General features: G+C 40.3%; 2 protein-coding genes across 4 annotated transcripts in view; one reads left to right on the forward strand and one right to left on the reverse strand.

The window, feature by feature from the left end:
* The first annotated feature begins 49 nt into the window (after positions 1 to 49).
* Positions 50 to 14,234, forward strand: derl1 (derlin 1). Its single transcript, XM_088600964.1, has 8 exons — positions 50 to 404; positions 9,336 to 9,447; positions 10,384 to 10,448; positions 10,712 to 10,738; positions 11,515 to 11,610; positions 11,794 to 11,846; positions 12,147 to 12,257; positions 13,830 to 14,234. Exons 1-8 carry the CDS (start codon positions 252 to 254, stop codon positions 13,966 to 13,968), a joined length of 756 nt encoding a protein of 251 aa, XP_088457090.1. The 5' UTR covers positions 50 to 251; the 3' UTR covers positions 13,969 to 14,234.
* Positions 14,235 to 15,903: 1,669 nt separating this feature from the next.
* zhx2a (zinc fingers and homeoboxes 2a) overlaps positions 15,904 to 26,817 on the reverse strand; it is a 32,874-nt gene continuing 21,960 nt past the window's right edge. The window contains exons 2-3 of one of the 3 annotated variants that reach the window (XM_088600958.1): positions 18,637 to 21,257; positions 15,904 to 16,782 (exon numbers count right to left, since the gene is read on the reverse strand). In XM_088600958.1, the coding sequence (XP_088457084.1) occupies positions 18,640 to 21,087 (2,448 nt within the window). In that variant the 5' untranslated portion in view covers positions 21,088 to 21,257 and the 3' untranslated portion in view covers positions 15,904 to 16,782; positions 18,637 to 18,639. Of the gene's footprint in view, positions 21,258 to 26,817 lie in introns of all 3 variants that reach the window. The other 2 variants (XM_088600957.1, XM_088600956.1) reach the window with 2 other exon arrangements.

Below are 26,817 nucleotides of genomic sequence, written 5' to 3' on the forward strand. Positions count from 1 at the left end.
CTCGGCTGGAGGTCGGTGGGGCCTACCGCCCCCTTGCGGTCATGCTTGTATAATTAAGACACAGGAAGTGTCGCCCTTTGACAAACTACTCCTGAGCAGCCACGTCAGGGAAACTTGAAGATAGCGAAACGAAACGTTGAGTCCAAAAAGACATTACTGTGCGTCGCGGACAACGAAGAGGGTTTTGTGGGAGATATTTTGGCTTGGATTTGGACTTCATTCGGACTGTTGTATGCATAATTTTCTTGAAAATGTCAGATATCGGGGACTGGTTTAAGAGTATCCCGTTCATCACCAGATACTGGTTTGCTGGTTCAATCATAGTACCCCTAATAGGAAAACTGGGACTCATTAGTCCCGTGTACCTCGTTTTGTGGCCGGAATTCTTTATTAACAAATTTCAGGTAAGAAAAGATCTGACTCTCCTCATTTGAAACCCCGTTACGCGTCGGTTAATCCTAGAGATGCAAAATACATTTATTTTTCTACATATGACATCATTATTAAACAACGTTTGACGTTTTAGTTTTCTCTTTACTGCAAAGCGTGGTGATTTTTACTGCCTTTCTGTGTCTGTTATTTATTTTCAGAGTTCAAGGAATTCATTTCAGGGAGTCATTTACTACCTTGTCAGACTGGCGTTTCTCGCCGTTTGTAACCTGCCGATATGCTTGTTGTTTGTTTTTTACAAGAATGCGGTCGTTATGGGCATTTTTAAATGTATTATCGAAATACGGCGGAGTTAAAGAACCAAAACAATGCCGAACAGGGCTTTATTGGCGAGCTAGGCCTGAATAGTGTACGTCCCCTCGATTGACAAGCAAGCTGTCCACTCGCGTGCGCGTCAGTTCCCCGGTCTCCAATGGTGACGCAGCGGCGGTCGGACTTCCGGGAAACCGTGACGCTTTGTGATCGCAAACTAACCCCCAGACATTGAGAAGGATTAAAAAAAAAAAGACATTGAGAAGGATTTGTGTTGGGATACTATGATCCGGGCATTGTTTTTTTCTTGTTATTCATTTACATTTCAAGTGTGGAGGAGTAGGATATGAAAGAAATACTAGAATAAAACGTCTGTATTTTATTAAAGAAAAAAAACGATTTAATAGCAATCTGCTAATGGTATACATTTCCCATTACGAGATGAGAATAATCGTAATTAGGCAAGTGTAAACTGCTGTTGATGTTATAAATATAGTCCCATTATCATCAATCACAACCTTTCTTTACTTGTGATTGATAATAATAGGATTGCATTTATCATTTGTAATGATCTGGTTAGTGCAGCTTGGTGCATTAAGGTTTTCTGTTACAATATAGTCTTTGTCAAATTAGTAATACTGCTGTAGTACTAATGTAAAATACATCACGGATAATGTGCAAGTCATGGTTGCTTACTTTTCTTCCTAGTGGAAACTTAAAAAAAACAATTAAATGAATACTTGGTAGATAGGCCTGTGTACACTCTCTGAAGTATAGTGTGTTTTGAACACTTATACAAGCTCAGTTAATTCAGGGAAACATGTGAAGGACACAGTGGTTTTCTTGTTTTAAAAGATAATGTATGAATTTTATGGAACGTGCTAACCATCAGTCTACCCAGAGTTAAACATACTGTATGTTAGTTTATAGTAAAATGAAAATTACTTTCAATTTAGCATTGGAATATCAACTGACTTTTCTACTTGATTTCTGAAAGAGTTTTAGATGAATCATTGAGTCAGCATGAAAAAAGTGCAGTTTAAATTGGAGACAACTTACAGGGTGGAGTGGTGGCCCTGTGGGTAAGGATCTGCACATGTGGCTGGGAGGTTGCTGGTTCAAATCCCACGGCCGGCAGAGGAATCCTACTCCATTGGGCACCTGAGCAAGGCCCTTAACCCCAGGTGCTCCAGGGGCGCTGACCTTGCGCTCTGACCCCAAGCTTCTCTCTCCTTGTCTGTTTGCCTGTGGTTCTCATGGAGAGCAAGCTGGGGTATGTGAAAAGACAAATTCCTAATACAAGAAATTGTATATGACTAATAAAGAGATCTTAACTCTTTATTACTGTACTGTAATCCTGCTTACAATTATAATTAAGGTATGTGTCATAACATTAAATGCCCACAAGGTGGTGCTGTTAAAACAGATGCTGTATAAGCTGTGATGCAAGACATACCTATACTTCTTGGTGATGACTGCATGGAGCTTAGTGTATGGTCAGGAAAATATTTAAAAGATGTAAGATTTTTTGACATTGTGTAAAAGGGGTTAATCGTTTAAAATGCACTTCACGTGCGCTGTGGTTCATGTATCGCAGTTTATTCTGAAGTAGTCCATTAGGTTGACTTTGTCAGTGCCTTTGAATCTTTTGCATGTTTGAATCGGGTCCCCTCAAATCCAAGAACCTACTTGATCTCTGTTCTTTGGCAGCAATATTTCTTTTGTGCTGACCCAAATGTTCTAAACGGAGTCCCCCTAACTCATTGTCCAGTTTGATATTCATTGGTTGACATTTTATGCTTTTCTTTATATATGTTTGAGTGGGCAGCTGCAAAGGAACAAGTAAAGGTTAATTCCACACTGAACAGTAGAAAGAAGAAACCCAATATTTCAGCTGTAGTGCCTTGTTCAGGTGTGAAGAACCTAAAGGAACCTCAAACCTGAAACTTTCTACTTTTCGGTGTGGAATTACACCTTACTTGTCTCTTTTACCTGTCTATGTACTGTACATGTATAGCTAATAATATTGTTTGCCTGTTTTATTATTTCCATACATTGCTTGGTGGAAGAAAATTATGCCAACGTAGCCTTCAAGCTTCTTCGAGATTAGCATTTCACATCATAAACTAGACACTCTGCTTTTCTGCAGTGTTTTTGATTTTTTTTGTGTCGATTCTACCATTGCTAACTAGCTTTGCTGTTATCTGTATCATTGATATTATGTTAGGAAAAGCAATGGACCTAATGTAGATCCTTGTGGTACTCCACTAACACAGAGCAATAAGAGCATTTATTTAATCTGTATCCTGTTTTCTATCCATCTACCAGCTCAGTCCAAATACTTGCATTCCTTTTGATGCCAACAGCCTTTAGTTTTAGAATGATTGATTGTTTTGTGTAACTTAATCAAAAACATTCTGAAAAACCTAATACTGAAGCCATTATCATGTTTTCATTTTATGGTCATATTAATGTCGAAAGATTACAAGTGAAAATGGTTAAATATTGAAGATGAAGTGTTTATCACAAAACTGATTTTCAGCTTCCTTTCCTCCTCCCATGTTTTGTATTGCTGTTTAGATGTGACTATTAACCACCTTCAATATTTCATTACCTAAAATGTGTAGTAACCGTAATCGTGAAGAAACTGTGAAAGTGCTGTGAAAGATGGATCTTGCAAAGACAAGTTTAGACTACAAGGCAAACTTTTCCTCCACTAAGCATGCTACATGTGATTCATGGTTTCAGTAACTAGCTACCACTGCGTTTCTTGCCTGTTTGTTTCGAGTGTGAGGCCTGCTGTGTTAGTTATGTTGTCGAAGGGGCTGTGGTGAGTGCAGAATCTTGTTACGTCACTGCAGTAAGTCCTGTCTGGTTCCTCCTTCAGTTTTCATCCGAGACGTATTGTGATGCATCAAATAAACCCCCCAAGATTACAGATGAGGGGTATTTTCCTCTTTGTGTCTGTTGTTTATTAAGGATTTCTAAAGTCACATACTAACTTAGCAGAAGCCATGACTGAAAATCTGAAAGTGAAGGTATAGGGAGCTAGATTATTGCATTTCAAATCAACTGTAGTGTGAATTCAGCAGCGTGTACTAAAATAAATGTAGTCTTTTAAGCCGCATGGGACACCTAGGGGAAGCGAACTGTGTACACAAATTGAGAGTAATGTGTGTGCATTGCTGTAGAAACAGTCACCTTGCTTAACCTTTGGCGGTTGTGCACATTTCTGTCCCTTTTAATAAGCATGTGTTTAACGTCACTCATCAGAAGTGCTCTTTTTCTTATTTATCGTTCAACCACATGTTCGACGTCCTTTGGCTGGAATTGTCACTCGTCGCTGAGTGTAAGCCTGAGACAGGGACAGCTCTCCGTGCTGTAGCGCAGTCAAGCGAAAGATGTACTTTTTCTTCTGGCAGAACTTTGTGTTGGCGAAGCAGCAGCTCGATTATCTGGACACTTAGGGCGGTTTCAGTCTGACCTGTTTTCCTCGAATCCTTGGCCTGAATTCCAATTGAAATGCACTTCCCCAGCCAGTCTATGATCTAATGTGAAATTGATTGGAAAGGCGGAGACTCAAGGTTTTGCATCACAGCCATGAGTCAGAGATGTGCCGGTGCTTTGCTCTGGCTGACACTTAAGCTGCGTGATTAGAGCCCAGCTCGTATGGGACCAGCTACCTTTCTGTTATTTGGGTCTGTTCTGTTGAGAAACAGGATCTGTTTCTTAGCCATTCCCTGTTTACGGTGCTTTTGCATATGCGTTCGTCAGTGCCTCTGTTCTCCAAACGGCATGCAGAGCTGTGGATTCTCCACGGGCTCGTCTACGCCGTCTGAATTTATAAAGTTTTGCTCGCGTTAAAAGTAACAGTCAGCACTCGCACTGAAAGTGTGAAAGACCTGCTTTGTTAGTTGCCTTTGCATAAAGTAAAGAGAGACTCCTCAAGTGTGGGGAATTCAGGACTTGATTTCCGTCCAAGGAGGCTCACTTGCAGACAGAGGCTGGACTAGTGCGGTTAGCTGGAGGATACGTCAGAACATACAGTAAAAAGGGCCCAGTGGCCTCTGGTTCGCTGCCTGTCTAATTCATTTGTTTGCAAAGGTTTATCTCATCCAGTCATTACTTGAAAACCAGGGGTATAGCAGTCTTACCAGGTAACTTGTTCCACACTCCTACACCATTTCGCCTCTTGTTTGTAGTCTAAATAACCCTTCCCTTTGCGTCTTCTGTATGTGTCTCGCTACTGGGACTGAAGAATTCACAGGATTGATTGTGTAAGTGCCTTTGTTTATTAATAAGAAATTCACAATATTACCTTTGTAAGTATTTTGTTATTTTTTATTACTTGAGGCAGGTGCCTTTGTAGTCCTTTCTGTTTAAAGATGCGTTCCCCGTAGCCTGTCAGCAGGACATTCCTTCAAGCAACAGAATGGACTTGGTCTCTTTAGTTATGGCTGAGTCCATAGAAGCAGTATTTTTATGATGGCCAGAATTGTACTCTTTAATCTAACTAAAACTCTTCTTAATATCCTGAGCAATTTTATTATTTTCCTTCATTTGGGATTCGACAAAGGCATGCCGCTGCCTCATAGCTCTCGGATCCTGGGTTTGATTCTAGTTATATTTGAGCGAAGTCATATTTGGTATAAACAATCAAGGCCAAAAATCATGAGTCATATTTGTTTGTATCTGTAATGAGTGTTCATATTTTATAAATCCTCCTCTTGCTTGGAGTACATTAACAGGACAGCTCCTACAGTGTGCTTTGAGATTTTGATAGTGCTAGGGGGAGATTTGTGACCACTCCTCCAGAATAAGTTTCCCTTGCTTCCTCATAGCCTGGTTTTGATCCTTTGTCGATTTGCAAGTGAAAGATACTTCCACCATATACTAACCCAGAGGTCTGTACACTTGTCCAACCCATTTTTCTAGGTTTGTATTTGTAATTACTCTTCAGAATATTTGGAAATTTAATTTGTTTTTCACGTGGAAGTTGTGTATTACAATATATAAAAAGGTAAAATAAATTCTGAATTAAAATACAGCCTTGTTTTCTGTGTGTTAGGCCACAAAATGTGGTACTTTGGAAAGGTGTGTAGAAGTTTTATATAGGCACTATATAGTAGGGAGAATCTTCATGCTGAAATGTACACTTTAAACCAGAGCTGAGCTTCTTGGCAGAGGGAAACAGGTATTTGATAAAAATATCCTGTACACTTTGAAGTTCAGGATTCCCACTATTTTAGAAAGTGCTCCATCTGTTTTTATACTGCACATAATCCCGATGAGCGTGTTCAGAAAGCTCATTTTTTGTTTCATCTGACCCTAAGACCCTATGTTTCCCTTTATGACTCAGATGCCAGTACTCTAGTGGTGCTGTTAGAGTCTAATACTGCTGTTAGCTGGAGGATACATGAGCACATAAGGGCCCAGTAGCCAGTAGTTGGCCAAGTTGGAGTTGCAAAGAAGACGCTTCTTCAGTGGAACCTGGCCATGAATACCACATGCATGCAGGTGATGTCGAATGGAAGTTTTTGACACTGCATCCTGACAATGCCCGTTTGTTTTGATCCCCAGTTATTGCTTTTGGGCTTAGGGTTGCCTTCCCAACAATATTCTGTCCTGCGATATTTCTTGCTCCTGTTTCCTCAGGGGGTCTCAGTATATTTGGAGGTCACTGTGCCTTGTGATGTACTGGTGCCCTATATAGAGATGTGGTCCTTTCTCCTGCTCTGTGCTCCCAGGGTACTTACGCTTACCAGATAAGAGCAGCTGTCTGATGACGGATGGCTGCATATTTCTAGATTGACTTTTTTTGTTTTGAACTTGATATCGTAACGTTTCTACTTGCTTCCCCGTGTTCTGTAGAGATTAAGATGTCAATACTGACGCCTAGCTCTTTTTCTCTTGTGTTTGATCGCCTGTACATTTTCTTAAAGGTTCTGTACGGAGGTTTGAAATCGCACCGCTCTGCTGCGCAGACAGCCTCTTTGCAAACTGTCATCCGAGTTGACACGGATGGGATGGAACAAAAACGGCTGAAAGCGTTTTCTGTTCTCGGGCGACATACCTGTTAGAGCAGCTCTGTGAATACGATTAGGAAAGACAGGGAAAACAAGCGTTAAAGCTGAGCTTCACAAGTTTCCCGGAAAAAAAAAAGATTTGTGGTTTATGGTGATGTAGCAATATTAAATGACTTAGTCCTGTTTTAAGAAAGTACCACGATTGTATGTGGTTCAGTTCAACCCCATGAACAACATCTGGGCGATAAATCTGTTTTCAGGCACTGGTCCTGGCATGCTTGCAGACTAGTTTGTTTTTGAGGCCAGGAGGTTTGCACTGAGAGATAACCTGCTAATTTCTGATTTTTCTCTTCCTGGCCAAAGCAGCATACAGTGGCCTAGTTTTCAGGAATGCGCACAGTTGAGGGAACAGTATGCAGTTTTTCTTTCGTTTCTATTAGTTTGTGTTTGTTACATGGAGAGCACACAGTGGTGATATTCATGTACTATGTGTGTTGTAAAGTACAGAAGACCTGTTAACGTTACATGTGTGCAGCAGGCTGTAAGCAGATTGTGTTTTTGGAAGGCTTTTTTTGTATTATGACTTGATTGCCACTGAATCTCCCAGAGAATTATTGTGCTTGTAGGCCTGCCAATGTACATAGGAGATGTTCTAAACAAGAGGGGAGACAATTTGGCCCATCGCGATCATTAGGTTTCCCCTCAGCCTCAGCCGTGTGGGCTGGGTAGTTTGTTCCATGATCCCAGCAATTTCATTGCTTTTCGCTTATTACAGACTGTTTTTAAGGTTACTGTGACGAAGGTATAAATTGTATTGTTGCAACCTTTTCTCGTATTTAAAAATAAAGATATACAGTAGGCAGATGGGATATTTTTAAAGAAATAACAAACGAACCCTTTTTACACAGGCTGTTTTGTTAACAAAGAGACCCTCACTGGTGTAGTACTTCGGAAAACAAAACTTTTTTTGTAATTTGCATAAGTTCATCATTGCAAGAATGCTGTGTTAACCTGAATATGCAGTGATAAGTAGCTGTATTAGTGCCTGCCATAATTTTAAATGAGCCAAGTGGACCTCTGGTGGGTTGCTTGGGCTAAACAACTGAATATCTTTTGCCCTTTCCTCAGATATTTAAATAAACCGTTTTTAGCACACCACATCCTATATGAAAGTTGCAGATGGCTTATATCAGTACTGATTTGAGAATTCCGTTTTTCATCTGCCAACTTGCATTTCAGTGTTTGCATTTACTCTTTTGTTTTTCTCCATAACCTCAAGCAGGAATTTGAAAAGGTCATGCAGATCATCTCTAGAAATGCTGAACTGGTATAGAACAGCGCAGACATGATCACACGCCTGTTGGATACGCTGCCACCACAGTGTTAATGCTTAGCAGGGACAGAGATCGGGGACTGACTGTGAGTTTCCATTTAGCTGCATATATAAAAAAAATAGAGCCTCTTGTTTACTGACCCAGTTATCCATGCCAGGGAATTACTAAGCAAGTGTGGATGACAGAACAGCCAAATGCGTCTGTTTTATTGCGCTTGTCTGGGCTGCACCAGAACCGGTACACTAAGGACCCGTGGACAGAGTAATATAACCTGTTTCCATCCATCCGTTTTCCAACTGCTTTATCCAGGTCAGGGTCACCTGGGATCTGGTGCCTATCCTGGCAAGCAGTGGGCGTGGGCTGGGATAATCCTTGGAAGGGATTCCAGTCCATCGCAGGCAGACGAACACACGCTCACACCAGAGACGGGTTTTTCCCGAAGGTCAATTAACCTTCCAGTACGTGTTTGGATTGTGGGTGGAAACCGGAGCACCTGGAGGAAACCCATGAGGACATGAGCAGAACATACAAACTCCACACAGACAGCACCCCAGGAATTAAACCTGATGCTGCTAACCACTGCGCCACCATTCCACCCAACCTTTTTCCAACATGAATTTGTCTGCAGAACCCCATTGAGCTGGTGTGGCACTCATTAAGGAGTACTGATCATTGCTGACTTTTAAGGGCCTCAGCTGAGGTTGCTAAGCTGATGTTTTAAGGCCCTAGCTAGTCACAAATTCTCCCAGTATTAGTGACTGGCCTTACAACCTAGGTTAGTTGATGTCAGGCAAAAAAATTTAGTCTTGCCTGTTAGTTTCTGTGCCATTTATATGTGTGTGTTGTTAATTGTGCTTGAAGCACGAATCCTTTAACCAATTAACCGCCACCCGTTAGAGGCAAACAAGATGGGAGTTGAGACCTGTCATTTGTAGCCTTCAAGTAATTTTTGCAGTGTGTTGGCTTAAACGTTTAATATTGGTTCGGTGACAAAGTAGTGCATATTTAAAATTGTATTTTGAGATCTTGCCTAGATGTGCGACAAGTGTTTAGATGCAAGATGCAGTTATGAATACAGTTCAGCCCTGTTCCAGACTATGCAAGAGACTTTTGTTTCAGTAGGTACAATCTTTAAAGGAAGCTCAAGGTACAGTGCTTTACTTGAGTGGATTCCAATGGGAGATTTTTACACAGTATTGAGAGTGTGAGTGAGAGACTTTAGAAGAGTCCACATCCATCCAACAATCACTCTTGTTTCCATTTTTTACTACAGATATGGAGACCCATAACCTCAACATTGTACTTCCCTGTCGGCCCTGGCACCGGATTCCTATACTTGGTCAACCTGTATTTCCTTTACCAGTACTCAACAAGGCTTGAAACAGGTAGGCTGCAGTCCAATACTGATGATTTTTATGGATGATCTAGCAGGTGCTGGTGTTTAGGACCGAACAATGTAAGCGTTCGACAAGGGAAGCTGCCATCAAACTTGGGAGAAAATATGCTCTTTTGTCTGTCATTTGTTTTATCATCTGCATCATGTTTCTGAAAAAAAACACTTTAAACCCAAGAGCTGCATGCAAGTAGTTTCAGGTGTTTTGGATACGTTTGATGCTTATAACCATATCATATCATGCCAGTAGCCATATCACCCTGCAACTCACAGCTGGCAGCCCACTGAAGCTAAGCAGGTGTGAGCCTGGTCAGTACCTGGATGGGAGACCTCCTGGGAAAAACTATGGTTGCTGCTGGAAGAAGTGTTAGTATGGCCACCAGGGGGTGCTCACCCTGTGGTCTGTGATGGTCCTACTGCCCCAGTATAGTGACTGGGACACTACTGTAAAAAAGGTGCTGTCCTGTCCTATCTGTGGTCATAAAAAAGTCTCGAAAAAGGGGAGGGGTGTTACCTTCCCTTCCTGGCCAAATGTTCCGTTGGCCTTTACTCCTTTACCAATTGGCTTCATCACTCTGTTCTCCTCCCCACTGATAGCTGATGTGTGGTGAGCACTATGGCTGCCACCACATCATCCAGGTGGGGTTGCACACTGGTGGTGGAGGGGAGTTTCCATTACCTGTAAGGCGCTTTGAGTGGAGTGTCCAGAATAACACTATATAAGTGTAAGCAATTATTATTATAACGTTTCCTTGGCAAAGGGTTGTGATGGTCATGAGATTGTCAGTGTCCACAGCTCTGGCTTGAGTCCCCATGAAAGCCTGAATTCTGAAATGGTTATACATGATCAAAGCAGGAGGCAGATTTCTAAAACTGACTCAATTACAGCACCTCTGTTTAATAGTATTTACCATGCTTCCTTTTACAGGTGCCTTTGATGGGAAGCCAGCAGACTATGTATTTATGCTGCTTTTCAATTGGATTTGCATTGTTGTATCCTTTGGACCGTCCATTGTTGTATTTTCGAAAGTAGTAAACAGTATGTACAAGGCTCTGGTATCTGTATTCTTATTTGTAATATTCTTTCACTGTTGTCTGAATTGATCTGTAGTTTCCACATCCCAGAAAACCAAAATGTTTAAGTACTTTCTCTCAGGGTCATTTCATCCTTTTAGCTGTGGTTTTGTCTATTTCAAAGATTTTTAAATTAGCCTGAATTCCTTTTAGCCATTTTTCCCTTAACCTTATGCACACAGATAACAGGATTAATCATGGACATGCAGGTAAGTCTTTCCTCTCCTGACACATTCAGCTTCTGGCTCTTTTGATTCTTTGATGGCTTTTTAAAATGACACTTCCCATCTGCAAGTGCAACTGTATAAAAACAACACTTTTTCGTTGCAAAACATACCATAAGGGAAACTGACTGCTGTAAAGTACAAAGTGAGTGTGAAGCAGCAAGAATGACCCTTGGGTGTGCTGAAAAAAATGTGGACATCTCACAGATCACAGTATTGCAGAACTCCATGGTTATGGTTTTTTTCATATAGACCTAACTTTTACAGAAAACGGGTGAATTTTTTTACTGTCTCCCTCCCCAGTGGTGTCTCTAGAGATGTAAGATCTGAGGACTAGAATACATTGACTAAGGGTTTAGTGATCTTTCTTACCTCATTACATTGATGTAGTGCTCTAGAAGAAGTATCTCTTATAGCCTGTGTATGCAATGGAGAGTGTATGGAAGACCATTTTCAACTAGTCAAGGGAGCAGACGTTTTTAGAGATCAGAAGAACTGGTATTCTACAGTTTTTGGGAGTTTAGTAAAGCCTCTTATTTTGACTCTCAAATCAATCTCTAAAAAAAGCACCCAGGTGTTTTTCCTGACTGGCAGTTTTGAAGAATGTGTACGTATAAACAACAAGTTAGGCTGGCCTCTTCATACACCTTCCTGTTTTGGACTTGGGTGGAACAGAAACTTGAGAAAATCAGACCTATTGTTCTTCTGATGGTAAATAGAATGTATTATTTGTTTTGTAACAGATCAATTTTGTTTTACAGCTCTTGATGATTCCCCTGATAATGTCAGTGCTGTATGTGTGGGCTCAGCTGAACAGGGACATGATTGTGTCCTTCTGGTTTGGGACTAGATTTAAGGTACAGTACACTGAGCACAGGCTCTGGCATGCCCTAAGAAAGCATAAACAATACAAATACAGTAAAAACGTGAATGTGGTTATTTCCTTTACATTTCATCTGTAAGATTACATAATATTTAGAGCACTAATGAAACATTTAGAGTGTGTGCTTCATTAATTTTTTTCAACTGATCTGTTTCAGGCTTGCTATCTTCCATGGGTGATCCTGGGATTCAATTATATCATTGGAGGATCGTAAGTGTTTCATATTTTATCACAGATGTGCAGTATAGAAAGCAAAAATGTCTGCTGTTCTTCATGTGTTGGGCATTTGCAATATTCTGCTAATTTTTAGTGCCCTTTAATTTTTTAAATTGTATGTATTGTTTCCTAAAGACGTGTTCCTCATAAGCAAACAAGTAGTAATAATGATCAATAAAATGTGAGTGTGTGTGAATGGCCCATGCTAAAGAATGTAAAGTAAAAAAAACAAATTAAAGTCATATCAACTTCATGGTGGCATATTCTTTTCTCATTGTCCTTTCCTGCACACAGCATTGTCAATGAACTTATTGGAAACCTTGTTGGGCACCTGTACTTCTTCCTGATGTTCAAGTATCCCATGGACTTAGGAGGGCGGGCATTTCTTTCAACACCACAGTTCCTGTAAGTTTGCAAATGTCAGTTTTTTACTTGACTGTTAATCGTTGCTGTTATGGGTAATAAATGCAGTGTTTTCCTTATAGCCTAACTTTCTAGGTAAATACTGTACCTGGTGTATTTGCTTCACAACACCGTTATTGGGATTTCAAGAACTATAGGGAGTAAGTATACAGTATATAAATATAAATTTATATTATTATGTTTATTGGCACACTTTAAAGCAAAGCATAAAGCATGAATACAGTCAACAAGAGTTGAATTCTTTGATTTTTAGTGAGCAGAAGTTGAGTTAAGTGTATGGAAGCTTTTCTAAACCATAATAACAATACTGAGCATAAGGAAGTTGCAGTCTATTCTGCATGTATGTTTTTTTCAATGACCATGATGCATTTGAGTGACCGTGGCACAAGTGCTTCGTCATGTCCTTAGAGGGAGAATTAACTGGGCAAGATTGAGGTTATTTAAGGCATTGAATGTCCAGCCTTGTACAAGTGCCCCTTGTATTTTAAAAAAAAAAGTGCAAATTAGCAAATTAGTTGCAGGCATTGTTGATTTCTTTTTACTCTTTATATTCCAAAATATTTGCCAAAAATACCTTAGACCAACAGAGAAACGTAAGCGCTGCTCCGATGTGTTCAGAATGCCTTGTATAAGAAGCAGGTGCATTGTGTACATGCTGGTGTAATTTAAAGTAATTTAAAGCTAAAGAATTCCATTAATACATACTATTACTTCTAAAATGTAGCAGCAATTTTTTTCTCAATTTTTCTCTACTAATTAGAAACTGTGTAATAGATAAACATTCCAGGTTTTTTTAAGTCCTCAAAAACAATGTAATATACAATAAAAAAATTGAAAATATAATTGTGTGTTCTCCTTTAAGGTATAATTGTCAAAATCCTGTTTTAGAGCACTGTTTTATCAATATAAAGCCATCAGTGATTGAATCTGTTAAACAGTATTACATTTTTTTTTTACCATCAGCATGGAAAGAAAAGCTCATATTTCTTCATGCCATCATCAAAAGGAAGCATGTAAAGCCTGAATGGCAGTAGACCCAGATCAAAACCCCGGGCAACGCCAAATCTTAGACCTCTGTTCAGGGTTAAATTGATCTGAAGAGAGACAAACTGGCCGTTTGGTTGATCATATCTGAGATGCCAGTGAGCCTGTATTAGCCTTTGAATATGTAACAGGGTTCCACGGTGGCGCAGAGCTTGTCACTGCTCCCAGCACTGGGGTTCAATTCTGGACCTGCGGTGCTGTCTGAGTGGAGTCTCTATGTTCCGTCTTGCTCTCGTGCTAGTGTGGTGTTTCCTCCCACAGTGCAAAGACATACTGGTAGGGTCATTGGCTTCTGATCAAGCTGGTGCTGGTGTAAGAGTACGTGTGTGTTTGTGCCTGTGTGTGCTCTGCGTTGGACTGTCGTCCCATCCAGGGTGTATCCTGCCATGTTCAAGGTTGCTTGCCTAGAATAGACTCCGGTTCCCCCATGTCCCTGAATTGGATTAAGTGGTTCGAAAATGGATGGATGAATACAAAACCTCTATTTTTTTTTCCCCCATTTGACTTTAGGTATAGATTCTTCCCCAGCAGAAGAGGTGGTGTCTCTGGGTTTGGCGTCCCTCCAGCTAGCAGGAGACCTGCAGCCGATGAGCAGGATGGACGCGGCCGACACAACTGGGGCCAGGGCTTCAGACTAGGAGAGGACTGAGGGGGGTCCTCCTTCACCTTTTGAAGAAAGACTTTCATTATTGTGCAAATCGAAATAATGGTTCACAAAAGGCAGTGGATTATGCCCTGTCAAGAGAAGAAATTTGTCCGGCAGTGAGATCTAAGCTGCAGACCAGCATGATTTTTTGTTTCTATTGCTTTTTTTATGATGCCGTAGTGCATTACATAGTGTACCTGATAGGTCACCTTATGTGCACAAATTCACAACAACTTTTGCAAGGCTTTATTAAACATGGGTTTTGAAGAGATGTGTACTATAATTTGAGCATAGAAGAAACCATCGGATTTCTTTGCATGTTCCTGTCTGGGAAAAAAACACGACGAGAATTCTTTTCAGATTTTAAAAGTTTGTTTAGTGTTCATTAATATTTCTCATATACTACTACATAATACATACAATACTAAAAAAATATTTCATGTGAGTATCCCATTGTTACTTAGGTTTGATGATGGTCATTAATTTAACCTCTATAGTTACCTTGATTGGATGGGATGTACAAATTAAAGCAGAAAATCTTAATTGGAGAAATCGGTATACTTTTAATAGCAATTGATTCAAGACTACTTTGCTGTTTTCCAAATGGACACCAGGCATCTTGTTTTGCTAGCCGTACTTATCTTCCATCATAACAAACACACAGCAGCTTTTTAAAATTCTTCACAAACAGCAAGCTCATTTTTGGAGGTGAAAACTTGAGTTAAGTGCTACATGGGTGCACTTTTACATTAGGTACAGTTGGTTCCAGAAGAGCTGCCGACAGTTTGAAGCAATTCATCTACATACAGTACCATAAAGATCAAGCTGTTTAAATGTTTCGACATTTCCCTAAAGAACTGGGATGAAACATAGCTCTTGAATTGTTGTGCCATATTCAGGTGTTAACTGTTTGTGGTCTTAGCTGTGTACTAAGGTTGGTTTACAGAGAATGTTAGGTCAGGAAATGGAGTCATTTTATATATTTTGAGATTAAAAGCAGGGTTTAAATGTTAACTACTGAGATTATATAGAAGCCTTTTTATTTTCAGTTAAAGCCCTCATAGTAAATTAACTTGGTTTTCTTTAATGCATTCACACAAGGTGAAGTTTCTCAGTAGAATGCTTATTTGCAACTATGTCCAGTACATGTAAATTGTTCCATACAATCCAGAATTGGAGAAAACAAACGTAATTAGCTCACTTCTATATTGGTACTGTATTACTATAAAAACCTAATTGTAAAGATATCGTTACTTAAATTGCAGTAATCGTTTTATATACACAAGTGAATGCAATGGTTAATATTTAAAACGAATGTTACAATATATTACTGCTTATGATTTCTTGAACTTTAAGGTTTTTTAAATGCAGCTGCTTATTTCAAGACTTTTTATCTGTGGTTTTCGTCCTTTCCCGATAACATTATTTATAACCCGATTATCAATGACATAGGTGTTAATACCCTAAACAGCAAATTGTCCCTCTGTACACTGTTTTGTACAATGGGATCCTTTCTCTAGTAATAGAACTAAAGGAAATGTTCAATTAAAACCAAAACTTGTTGATGGTGCGAGTTCCAGATGTATTCATCCTTGATAAATGTTTACTTTGTCTAATAGTAAATCTGCATTTTCGTCCACATTTGGTTTTACTGATGAAACAGGCTTGTTTTTAAACATTTCCAAATATTTAAGCCCCTTTATGTGGTAGTATTATTTAGGACTAGTTTATGTGTTCTGTTTTTAAAATATTTATTCAGATTTTGCCTTTTTTAATTATATGATCTCACTTAAACAGGTAGCACATTCTCTTATAAAGTGCAGTTGCACATCTCTTTCAGTATTTGTAATATGAAACTAAAAACCATTTAAAAATTCAAATGCAAACGTGCAAGTAAAACATTATACCGCTTCATTAGGAAAACACTCTCTCCAACACTTGTTCAGTTTAAATAGGTTGTTTTTATTGGGTTACAGCAGATGGCAAATGGATAAAAAAACATTAAGCATGACCTCCATAGTAGCACAGTATTGTGATATAACGTTCTCCGAATATGACACTATTGCAGAAGCTCAACACAAAGTCTAAAGGAAGGGTTATTTCTGCTGTTGAGAATGAACTATAAGATCATCCTAGAAAGCTAACACTTATTATCTGACAGACCAGTACTGATGTGTCCATTACATTGAGAAAAACAACTGAAATTGGATATGTAGTATTTCTCTTAATTCATTATACACCTAGTTTTCACTTTACAGTTTCCCATGAAATAGTGTGACATTACTGCTTTAGCAGGACCCATGTTGCTTTTGAAGCACAAGTCATTCCTCTTAAGAGAATCATTGACTTAAGAAATGCACGGATTGTCCAGCCATTAGTAGATAGATTTCTATTTTCTTCTTGACAAAATCGAAACAATTTTTAAAAATTTAAAGAGTGAAAATATTGTCAACAAATATAGTGGTTCAAGGTGTCTATAAAATGGAGAATATACCACTGCAGTTTCATCCAGAAATTACAGCGACCAGGTGTACCAATTATAAATGTAACAAAGCTCCCCAAAATTGTAGAAATCTGTTGCAGTACGGAAAAAAATATTTTGAAGGATCCTTTTTTAAAGTCTTATAATGCAGCAGAACAACTTTGGCACTCTCAAGTCAGCCCCAGATCAGTGCTGTTGGCGCATTTCAGTTTATTGTGCCTCTGACTTTGTGGTTCAGATAAATTCATTGGTTCCAAATATGAAAATATATATAATCTGTTCTCTTCCCATAGGAGATCTTCTGTACATCTGGCGGCATTCAAATCTTCACTCACCTGAAAGTAAAAAAAAATCCTCAAAGGGCTGTGAAAATTCTGCCATACACAGGATTATAATACATGGCTGATAGTCCCATCAGAGACGTGTATGTCTCATTTGATTCTACAAGCTTGTACTTGGGGTTGCTTATGATGCCCATGTAGCCAAGGCTGTCCCTCAGATTCTGCAGTCAAGTACTTAAGGAGTGAAAGTGAGCATCTTCCTTGTATTACTGTTGTCTTTGAACAGTCTTCTCTTTAAAGTACACTGCTGCGTTCAATGAGACCGTTGTTTCCTAGTGCCACCCAACACTTCCAAGCACGTACTAGGAAAGCTTTAGAACAGGGGAGGGTATGTTGCTTGATAAATGGGCTTACTGCTTTTTTCTTTGAGGGGGATGAAATCTTCAAGCTGCATTAATGCTTTTACTTAACAACTGGTCCCATCAAGAACAGTTCCAAAATGTTGCACAAAAAAACGACACAATATTGAGATCCTGTACAAAATAGAATGACTGAGTCATGGTTCATGGATGATAAATTCAATTTTGGGACTATAAAAATGTTACTTTAGGTAAAAATATCCAAGGTCACTACTAATTAAGATCAATGAAACTTCCCCTAAGATTACAGAAACCAGCAAGTGCCATTAATATGCTGGAACAAAGTCTCTTAAACTGTAAGAACATAAGAAGCACAACAATAGAAGGCAATTCAGTCCTTCTGGCTCCAAAAGGCAATTGATCTAAGGATTTCATCCAGCCCGGGAGCTTGGGTCACACTCCCACAACTTTTTACGTAGCCCCTGTCCATGGTTTTAAATGCACGTCCGTGCAGTTTCTTCTGGTATCTCCTGGTTTTTGTATCCCTGTTGACTCTAAAGAATAAACTTTGGCTTTACAGAAAACAATATACATTTTAAGTGCTGTTAATATACAGGAACACAATCGCCCTCTCAAGTTGTACAGCTTTCCTAATGAAAAGAAGACATACTGGGTATTTAGCATACTTGGTAATATTTCTGTCCAGTGATGGTAAAATATCAGTAATCTGAGTGAAGAAGTAAAAAAACACTTATGCTCATCCTCAGTCCCACTTGTTTCCAAACTTCTGACAGTTTCTGTAGATGCCTTTGACCTAGGAAGGCTGCCCTGCTATTTAATCCTGAAAATGACACTTTGAATTATCTAGTCCGTTTTGGAAGTTTTTAATGACACATTCACATAAAATTACTCTCTAAATGGTGAATGGTGATTTCATATGCCTAATTGACAAAATCTGGTATTAGGTTCTTCCTCATAAAGGGTACATCCTTTTATATTGAATGGTTTATCTAAACGCCTTAAGATAAAAACATATCTGTCAGAGTAATATCAGAATGAATTTCCTTTTTGGAATTATAGGATTTACAAATTAAGTTTTATAAACGATGTACTGTAATATCTATTTTAATAGTCATCGATTTGTCAATTGTGGCTCTATAGAATGTTAATTAGTCAATAATGATGAGTCTAAGACAAGGTTGGAGTTGGGCTTAACATGAACACAACTGTTTATGTACTGTATGCCTTATTAACAATGTAGATCCCCAGTTGATAGTAAATTGATAACAGAAATGAAGATAATAGCATGTCTATCAAATCCTTATTTATACATCGGATTCTAAAGTGCTGCCTATGTTTGTTAGTTTATTTGTATGAAATCCACTACATTTTCATTTTATAAGTGAAATCCACAACATTTTCTAGCCGGGATGTTGGACCTGAACCTTAAACATTCTCAATAATGAGAATATGCCTTAAGGACCATTGTTTATAAAAACCCAGGTGTCTGTCAGTGCTTTGTAACAGATGCCTTGGTTACCTTCCATACATTTCAGGTTGTTGCCCCTTCAGAGTCATCCTCCACCATTTCATAGGCAGCTTCTGTGGAGTCTGAAATAACGTCCTCTTCCTCATTCAGATCCACCTCATCATCATCCACCCCTGCTGCCATCTCCATCCACTTCCCATGATCCTCTCTTTCCCGGTTATCCTGGCTACCACTCTTGTTGGCTTCAAATGTTTTTGGTTCCTGCTTGTTTGCAAACCAGTCTTGGACTTCTTTGTGGCTCAGTTTGGACTGCTCTGCCAACTTCTCGATGTCCTCCTCTCTCAGCGTTCTGAATTCCTGGTAGTACTGTTGGAGGGTGCTCTGAGCGTGGTCAGCCCTTGACGGTGGGTTTTGATTTTGCCCATTCTGCCCTTCGCCATTCAGCTTCTGGAACTGCTCCATCCATTGCAGGCTTCCACTCTTTAGAGCTGATCGGTTGTCCTTAAACCAGCGGACAATTTCTGTGCGAGCCAGTCCCGTCTGGAGCTCTAACTGATTGTACTCCTCAGGAGATGGCCACTGTGTTCGTGCAAATACGTCTTTCAGAAGATTCAGAGATTTCTTGTCCAAAGGCATGGGGCTTTGTGTGGGGGCTACAGTGGACAAGGGAGATGCCCTGGCCCATGCCTCGGGCTGATGCACACCATTGAGTTCACCCTGCTGCTGCTTTGGCTCCTCAACCTCCCCTGAACCCATGGAGTTCAAAAGGGCTTGTTCCAAGTTGTCCCGTAAAGTGCGACGCTCTACAAACCAGCTGTCAATTTCCTTCCTGGAGAGGCTTGTGTCCATCATGAGGTGGTCAATCTCACCCTGTGTTGGGAAACTAGTTTTTCGGAAGCTGTCCTCCAGAATCTTGAGTTGGTCAGAGGTTTTCCCTTTGAAACGCTGTTGTACTATGTCCACAAGAGAGCTCTGTGGCTGACTGGAATCGTGAGTCATTACCAGCGACTCACTGTTCCCATAGGGCAGGCCCTTTTGATTGCGATACCGATGGTCACTGAACCACTTTTTGATCTCACTCCGGGAGAGGCTCGTGGCTTCAATGAGCCGGTAGACCTCTTTGTCTTCTGGAAACTGGCTTTTAAGGAAGCTGGACTTCAGCTCTGCAATCTGCTCTTTCGATTTCTTACGATCAAAAGAAAGGCTTGGGATGGGAGAGACTGCCCTTGGGGGGGTTTGAATGGTTTGGATGACATTGGGTCGCTTCACTTCGGGGGCTACCACTGGTGCAGCCAAGGGTCGCTTATGAGCATGGATGTGGTTGGCTACTGTCAGTGCAATGGGAGCACAAGTCATTGTTGACCCATTGGCAACTTGGGTCAACACCAAACTAGTCTGCCCAAGTAGCTGGCAGGGAACTGTTTGTATAAGGGGCTGTGTGACTTTGGTTGGCTGGGTCAAATGGGCAGGAAAAACTGTAAATGTCTGTGATATTGGCTGGATTGTACCGTTGAACATTTTTTTCCGAGCCTCTTCCACCTCTTCCGGGGACCAGCTGATACCTTGTTTTAGCCGCTGCGTGGTGAACCAGACTTTAATTTGTTCTTCAGGGTGTTTTGAGGCTGCAGTCAGCCAGGACAACTCTGCTTGTGTGGGATATGGAAATTTGTTAAATGACGTTATGAGGGTCATGTTGGCGTCCAGTGACGGATTGTATTTGGTGGTGTTTAGTGGGACGGCTATTTTTGGTACCAGGTTGAAGTTGGGAGGTCGCTGCAAAGATGGCATGACGTGCGACAGCCCTTCTTTTATGGTGGACTCTGGAATAATCACCGTCCCGTTTACGTTTACAGCAGTGATGGGTTCTTTGGCCAGCTCTGCGGTTAGCCTGTCAGTCAGGTTTTCCAACTCGTCCCCTTTTCGGAATAACCGTTTGCTGTCCATTTTTGGCTTTCCAGCCTTTACTGTGGATTTGTTCATGGGAAATGTAGCCGGGTCCTCTGTGCCACGTGGGGCAGCGGAATCGTAGTTGACTTCAATTGTCTGCTCAAGGATAGTCTGGTTATTTTGTTTGATCCGTTTGAACTTGAAGTTGATCTCCCCAGGATGACACTTTTCATTATGTTCCGATAACGTGTCAAATTTTTTTGTGTTGAAGTTGCACTCTGCACACACGTACAGCGGGTTGAGAATGACGTTGGGGTGGTTAGAGTCGACGTGTTCTTTGAACTCATTTAAGTTTTGGGTGGAATAAGGGCAGTATTTGCATTCGTAGCCTCCTTGTGACTTGCACTGCTGCCGAGTGTCTGCTCCCAATGTCTCCTGCTCCATCTCCCTCTCTGCATTTACAGGTTCCTTTCCTAAAGTCCAGTTGTCATTACCCAGTTTTTGTGGAGACCCATTTTCTACTGTCCCGTTTCTCATCTCCTCCATCTCATCGGGCTCATCCTGTTCCAACATCTCGCTTGCTCGGATCATGCAAGGAATAGTCGACTTCCTCCGGCTAGCCATGGCTGGGAGTGGAGAGCTGAAGCTGCTGTGGAAAGTGAGGCGAGGCTCTCTGTGTTAGAAAAGGGGGCCCTTTTCAAGCCCCCTCTCTCTTAGTTTTCGAGCGTCCCTGCTGACTGTAAACGTCAGCTCCAACGGGAGACTTCATGAGACCTCATCACAGACGGCCTGACCTAGAGAGAGAGAGGAGCAACAAGAACTCATTATTCAACTGCGGGAACAACTAGTTTGAATTTTTAAACTTCAATTTTTGGAGAAAAACAAAACTGCCATGGCTACAGTGTTACAGGCATACACTTCAGACCCCAGACAAAGTGGACAAATCACTGTGAATCAATATGAGCAACGCATTCATTCCTAAGTGATACAACATTGTTTTCTGTAATTTCTTTAACTTAAAGGTATTCAACATTCCACAATATCACAAATGTATAAATACAACTGCATTCTACAGTAAACTATGAACAAACCTTACTAAAGTTGACTTTCTGTGATCTTTGTAGCATCAGCTGCATAGGATTCTTAGATCGTATAGCTACCTGTATAAAAATGTCGTGTTCTAATCACGGTCTGTGATCAAATTGTTATGATGGGGCAATTCATCTGGATACAAACCATGACGGTTGCCCTAACAACTCTGTGAGATGCAAAAATTACAGACTTGTAGGTGTGTTAGTGTCTTTTAAATAAAACAGTAAATTATATTTTTACTCCAGGCTGTGGATATTTCAGAGCTAGATAAAAAAGCCACAGGTCATGACTGGCACTGAGCAAGATGCCTCAACATTGTACATCCCAGAGACCCTTCAGAAGTCAGCTACTGTAGGTCAGTAAGATGCCAGCTAACATCTCTTCATATTCTTACTGTGCAAATGAAACCACAATTTTTTTTGCATGATTATAAAGTTTTTTTACAGTTTTATCACTTAATTTTATAACATTCAATCTGGACTGTAGGAACAGGATTAAAATAATCAGATTCTGTCTCAAACTTTTCTTTTCCGAGTCCCCTTTTTCATTGCAAGTTGCTCTTATATACGGTATCAAAACAAATGAACAACTTCTAACTGCAACACTTTAAAGAATATCTTGAAAATTCCTATTTGCAGAAGCGGCAGTCAAATGCTATTGAATATGTAAATGCATTTAACCCATCTGCTGATTAGCAGTGGTCATCAAAAGAGTTGATCGACAGAGTGTCTACTGTGAAAGTCAGAGGCTTATAGCATGCTTGGACAATGTTGGATCAGGGTGCAGATGGGTTCCATTCTTCTCGGAGAGTGTGGACAAGCATGTTTCTGTTCACTGGACTCTGTGCATAGCTCCCAAAGCCTACAAAGCCCATCCCAGCTGTGTGTTCGATGGAGCTCAGGTCTGGCAAGTAGTGCATAACAAGCACTTTCTCACAAGCATGACGTTACAGGACCAGCATGAGGATGTGGGTTGTCCTGCTGGATGTCCTGCTGGCTGGACGCTGTCATGACAGGATCAGCCTGCAGGAAGGGCAGCAAGTGAGTCCCAGGACTTATCTACTTGAAGTACATCAATGTTGTACCGTGCAGTCAAGTTGCAATTCATTTCTGCAGGTGGAGTTCTGTAATGAGAATGTCCAGACTTCAGCCTCTCCATCAGTCTTAGTGGGGTGGCGTGAGTCATGGTCTCCCTCATCATGGCCTATTATTAACAGGCTATGTTTGGCTGTAGTGTCTTGACAGGTTGGAAATTGCTGGCTGTGAACATCCCAGATGGTGAGTAAGAGTTCACTGATTCAGACCAGCCTCCAGCATACCAATGTCACGAAGGCTTTGTTCATAAGCCTCAACATAAGACGTTCAACAGGTTACATCGCATCACCACCTGTTCGATCCTCTCGCTAGGGAGGTGATTGAGCTCTTCATGTCACAGCCAAGGTCAGTCCAGTTATATACATGGTCGGTCTTGAGTGACCAATTCATTAAAGCGATGCCAAAAACATCTAACAATATCCAGAATGCAGATACTTCATTCTTCTAAAAACATACATGTAGAAATAATAAGGTTCTACTGCTGTTCAGTACAGAAGACAAAGAGGCTCCATTCAAACTATTTACTGCTACAGAAGCATTTTTTTTTATTTTACTCATGACGCCTGGGGTGCTCTTCTGTCTGAGGCCTGATTAATTCTGACAGGATTTGCTAAGGAGTACATTGACTGGAAGCCAGGATTTGATGCGAAACACATATGGATGAAGGGAAGAATGAAATTATGTTGTGTTTTGTTGCTGCTTTCTAAGAGAGGGCAGCAGTTTTGGACCTGATGAGCAAAAGGAAAGGTGTCAATAGTTTAGAAAAAGGGGTTTCTCTTAAAACATGAGAACTTTATCGCAATTCATTGCTACTGTATACAAAATGGAAAATGAGTATCTCTGAACACTTTTTTTTTAACAAATAAAGATAAATTCTACTTAGTTGTCATGTTAGCAGCAAAATCACTGCTTTACATAAGAAACAATTATAGAAAAACAATGTCAAAATGACCATGTCATTAATTTCAAGTTTACCAATGAAACACTCCAAATATTGTATAAGTTGGGGAAGTATCGCCAAATACTGTATAAATACAATGTAAAACATTTCACTTGGAACTATTTCCTGGAGAAGGGTATTTTGAAGTACTGCACAATACAGTCTGAACAAATGTTAACAAAAATAACAAGAACCAATCCCGTCTTTGACTTTTACATTCAAGAATATTCTATACTTAATAACATTCTATATTTGAAAAAATATATATATATAAAGAAAATGTAAGAATCCCCAAATATTCATTAGTGTGGTTGTTTTTTTCCTAGTGGTAATATTTTCCAAAGGAACAACAATGTTATTATTTCATCATCTGCACACAAAGGGAAAAATAGCATATTATATATCACCCACCACTCTGTCAACACCTTACAGCGAATTCAGAATGCAGCAGCTAGAATTGTTACTAGGAGCAGAAAGTATGACCATATAACCCCCATACTTAGCTCTCTTCATTGGCTTCCTGTCAGGTACAGGGTGGACTTCAAAATCCTTCTATATACAAGGCTCTCAGAGGTCAGGCACCTGTCTATCTAATGGAACTTATTGATGTTTACCTTCCAAGTTGCCTGCTTAGATCACAGAATGCAGGTCTTCTTCATATTCCATGAATTAATAAAATAACAGTTGGCGGTAAAGCCTTTAGTTACAGGGCCCCTAGCTTATGGAACAGTCTCCCACCCCTTCCGGGATGCCGAGTCAATCTCAGTATTCAAATCCAAACTGAAGACCTATTACTTCAGCCTAGCCCACTCACACCTTACATCATAGCCTGCTGCAACCATGGCTGCTGCTGATGCTGTACATGCCATTGTGTGTCTCTTACTTGGCCAACCAGGTAGATACATCTGCTCTGACCAAACTATCCTATTCTCCTCCCCACATGTCCAGAATGTGCCCAGGCTGGGTACCATCTGAGTTGGATACTGCATCACTGCCATGGATCCAAGAGGGACATCTTGGATATAGCTATCATTTAGGAGGAATTTACTGGTCTACAGAGATCTGCATGGAGTTCTAACACACAGAAGACATGATGAATGAATGGATGGATTAATACCCTCATCGTTTCCTTTTTTAAATTATATAATGTTAGCATGCTCAAAGGGGTTGGGCAACCAGTTGACCTTGGACCCCTAGAGGTTTTTTTCTCTCCTTACTAAGGAGGTTTTGGTTCCTCTCCTCCATTGTCTTCTGGTCTTCTGTTCTGTATTGACAAAATGTAACGTCAATTGTATTGTTAAGCGCCTTGGGGCAACCTTGTTGTGAAAGGTGCTATATAAAAAAAATAAACTGAATTGAATATTAAAAGCAACAGACCATTGTTATTTTATTGTGCTTTCTCTCCCATGTGCATTCATGATAATAATTATATTTCCATGTGGCTGTTCTGAATCTTAGTTAACATCCTAACTACTAGAAGAAAAAGGATTTCCTACAGTTGAGTGAGGTGAAATAACATGGTGACGTATATCCATGGTACGCTAGCTTGGACTGCTTCACAGAAGACAGGCACCAATGTGGTTCATTCATTAAACCTTCCGTACTATCCTGGGATCAACATCTTGAAGTAGACAATCAAACTAAGATGAAATAAAGACAGTGCATCATATGGGGGAACAATGAATATCCAAGAAAAAATAAGAGCAGAAGCATGAAGATATACAATGACTTCTGTAAACCTAGGATGGAAATAAGAAATATGATCCAACCCTCTACAAGAATTTGCATTCTTTATTTTTAGGTACAAGCACTAATACTCTATATACTATATATATACTCTATATACTAATACTCTATATCTCTTAAAGGACCTGCCTGCTCACATCGACACACAGGAATTCCTCTCAGGCAAGGAAGGTATTTTATGGAAAAACGTCCAAACAGTGATCGGTTGATTGGCATACCTGTTACAGACTCTTAAAGAATCACAGCCTGAGCACTCTGAATGCCAAGCTAGTTCTGACTGCCTTTTACTGAACAAAGAAAACAACACAGCGCCTGGGCAGAGCACAGGGATCCATCTGACTTAGGATGCTTAAACACCAACACCAGGACTTCCGATGTTGTATTGGGGGGGAAAAAAAGAAAAGGCAAGACAATGTCCAGACTTGCATGAGGACAGAATAAGTGATTTGCTGAGCATGGGGGGGTACTACGGAACTGCACACTTGGGCTTAAATTCACTTCAGAATTATGTAATGTTATCTCAGCAGGCACCTCTGTGTCAGGTTCATTTAACAATGTCCCTGCTTCACCGAACCACCAAACTAGAGCTCCCTCAGTTCCCGCCAGAATAATTTTGCGGCAGTGCCTCACAAAGACTAAAAAGAGTGAGGCACTGCGACAGGCTCAGCTGTAATGGCAAACAGAAACCCTCTGTACTTATGTGAAACAAAGGTTTGGCGTCCCTCCTGGACAAAGATAATGACCTCAATTCAGTTAAAAGGTAAAGTTTAAAGGCAGTGCCTGCAATGGTGAAACATAGATACAGTACGTCTGAGGTATACAGACGCATTTTCCCCAGAAATCAAAAACCCCGTTGTGTCTCTCTCTCGAGTCATCGGGGTCTTGAGAAAGGAGGTCTACAGATGGGCAGCCCACATGCGGTGAAACACGAGAAGATGAACAAACTGGGCCACAGCCTGAAGCAGCGATGTGGGAGGGTGACACAAACTGACAGCGAGCGACTGGATAAGGAGAATCTGCCTGGGGTGAATCTAACAGCAACCAAACAACATTCCCTCACTCTGTGACTACTTAGGAAACCCACCCAAGTGACCAGCACAGCAGTAGCTGCAATTCTCAATGCAGAAAATGAAACTTGCACTTCGCTAATGAATTCAGAAAGGACATTCGGAACTGTTCTTTCTAGAGCTACTATAACTGGAGACATTTAAAACTGTGGATCAACCAATCAAAGGAATGGAACTTTATCACCATTTGTAATGTCACATATGTCTATCTACAGTACAGGCAGCCTTTATATCCTTGTAAAAAAGTTTGATTCGGTGACAAAAAACAAAGTCTCAGGGGAAATATGAAAAATGCAGAAGAGAATATAATCAGCTTTCCACAACAAACTAATCCTCAGTTATTTTCAATTGCTCCTTTTTAGCTCTCTGACAATGATAGATGCTTATAACATTTCCACAATTTTTGAATACTCTT

Source organism: Lepisosteus platostomus, chromosome 12 (assembly GCF_059453375.1).
Source record: "Lepisosteus platostomus isolate fLepPlt1 chromosome 12, fLepPlt1.hap1, whole genome shotgun sequence".
Taxonomy (NCBI): Eukaryota; Metazoa; Chordata; class Actinopteri; order Semionotiformes; family Lepisosteidae; genus Lepisosteus; species Lepisosteus platostomus.

Bases quoted from the DNA above. Each gene is read 5' to 3' on its own strand.
- derl1 (XM_088600964.1), top strand. From the start codon at position 252: ATGTCAGATATCGGGGACTGGTTTAAGAGTATCCCGTTCATCACCAGA. The intron at 9,448-10,383 runs GTAGGCTGCAGT...TTCCTTTTACAG, and splicing joins CTCAACAAGGCTTGAAACAG to GTGCCTTTGATGGGAAGCCA. The intron at 11,611-11,793 runs GTACAGTACACT...GATCTGTTTCAG, and splicing joins GGTTTGGGACTAGATTTAAG to GCTTGCTATCTTCCATGGGT.